Consider the following 1,967-nt stretch of genomic DNA (forward strand, 5'->3'; position numbering starts at 1 on the left):
CTTCCTCCCTCGGAACGGCTAGTGGTTTCCAACTGTCGACCTTCCCGTTCACAGCCCCCATGCTGCCCACTGTGCCACCAGGACCCCTTTTCTGGGTCCCAGTAGCATATAGATCACTCTGACGTGACATGCTTATAATTGTATTTCCTAAGCAGATTTGTAGAGAGATCGAACTAATGTTGAATTCCCTAGAATCCACTATAGGGAGAGTATATAGTATGAGGAAGTACAGAACGGTATTCATAGATTTCCTAAAAAATGCACCGAGAAGAGAGATTAAGACAAAGTTGCTGATAGTATTCCCCCACCTCTGAAATAAACAGGTTATGAACTATTTGTTGCTAAGAAAAGAAACTACAGTCTTTAGGGGGGATTCAGTATGTGAACAGAATAAGAAATCTATTGACCCCATTCAAATTTAATTTCATTCATCTGGTATTCCTGCTGTAAAATAATTTCATAAAATTTCCTCTCACTCTTTAAAATGAATTCCAATGAATCTAGTTTAAAAATTGTAAAAGTTGATGTAGGGGAAAATCCAAGAAAAACAAGACACTCTAAAGGAGAAATGCGAAACCAATTTCATAACTAACTGTGAGTTCTCAGACATTTCTTTAAACATCAACCACAGTCAATGCGCCCGACACCATGGAAGAGTAGGGAGTAGCGGCCACAGCAACCGGAAGGCCCTGCTCATGCTGCCATGCCATAGATGCAGGGCTGGGACTCTCCGTCTTTTGAACGGAGACCACAGCTTGGATCAGCATTTCTCTCCTGGCCTGGGAAAACATTCCCAGCTCAATGATACAATTCAGTTACCTGCACAAAGCCGCAAGCTGTGAAGTCCTGGAACAAGGGCAGACTTGGGCGGTCTTCTCTGTAAATGGTGAGTCTATACACGGTCAGAGTTTCGCCCTGTGCAGGAGAATCATCCACCACAAGCATTGAGATTGTGTTCATCCCCAAGCCCAGAGGGTAGTTGGCCAAACTGGAGGGAGGCGGGTGGGGAGGAGGAGGAAGAGGAGAGAATGAAGGGAAGGGGGAACAAAAAAGGAAGAGGGGGGAGAGAGTGAGGAGACACATATTCAGTCCACCTGGACTCATTCTACATATATTAAACCAATTTGCGTAGAAAGCAGGCAACATATGTGCAACTACATAAGAAATCCTATGCGTGAAAAGCTACCTCTGTATAAGGTTTAGCTGGGTCAGGAATCACTTGACAGAGCAAATCACGCTCTCCATCAACTAAAGGAGAGACTCATAAGTCAAATGAGTGGCTGTAGAGTAGATTTTGATCCTGGCAATCTCGTGCAGGTTAGAGAAAGCTGTGCCCTTTAGGGATCGATGGTGAATTTTTCAAAAGTAGATCAGCAGGCCTCTCTTCCAATGTGCCTCACAGTGACTATATATGATAGGGTCGAACTGTCCCCTGGGGCTTGCCAAGACGGTAACTCTTTATGGAAGCAGAAAGCCTCATCTTTCCCCCTTGTAGAGGCTGGGGGTTCGCAGTCCATTGCATTACCAATTACACTACCTGTGCCCCTCACTCCCCTTTTGAAGGCAGTACCAAATGCCTGACCCCATTACAATGACTACATTCACCCCCATCAGCATGCCCATACCTTGGCCCTCCCCTCTCAGACAGGTGCACTGTGCACTGACACCTAGAAGTCTCCGCTCCAATTGTCACTGTGACCACATCAAATGGGACTTCTGAGTAATAATCTTTGATCCTTGCATGGAATTCAGGGTTTAGTTGCAAACGTGGATGTGTAAAGATCTGACTGATATGACAGAGTGTATATTGATCTGTTAAGAAACAAAACAAAAAGAAACAATGACAAAAATATATAATGGTGAAATGGATAAACATTTAGAAATCATAGATAATTCAGATTTTGTGTTGCTTTCTCCCCCTTGGTAGGGATCCCTGCTGCCTTCCACTCGGCACCTGGGCCACCGCT

General features: G+C 44.6%; 1 protein-coding gene across 1 annotated transcript in view; it reads right to left on the reverse strand.

Moving 5' to 3' along the window:
- The window catches only part of CPED1 (cadherin like and PC-esterase domain containing 1), a 337,576-nt gene that overhangs the window by 153,197 nt on the left and 182,412 nt on the right, over positions 1 to 1,967 (reverse strand). Inside the window, exon 19 of the mRNA XM_013005960.2 lies at positions 820 to 988. Coding sequence (XP_012861414.1) covers positions 820 to 988 — 169 coding nt within the window. The remainder of the gene's footprint in view (positions 1 to 819; positions 989 to 1,967) is intronic.

Source organism: Echinops telfairi, unplaced genomic scaffold, assembly GCF_000313985.2.
Source record: "Echinops telfairi isolate 266 unplaced genomic scaffold, ASM31398v2 ScPeMD7_23;HRSCAF=83, whole genome shotgun sequence".
Taxonomy (NCBI): domain Eukaryota; kingdom Metazoa; phylum Chordata; class Mammalia; order Afrosoricida; family Tenrecidae; genus Echinops; species Echinops telfairi.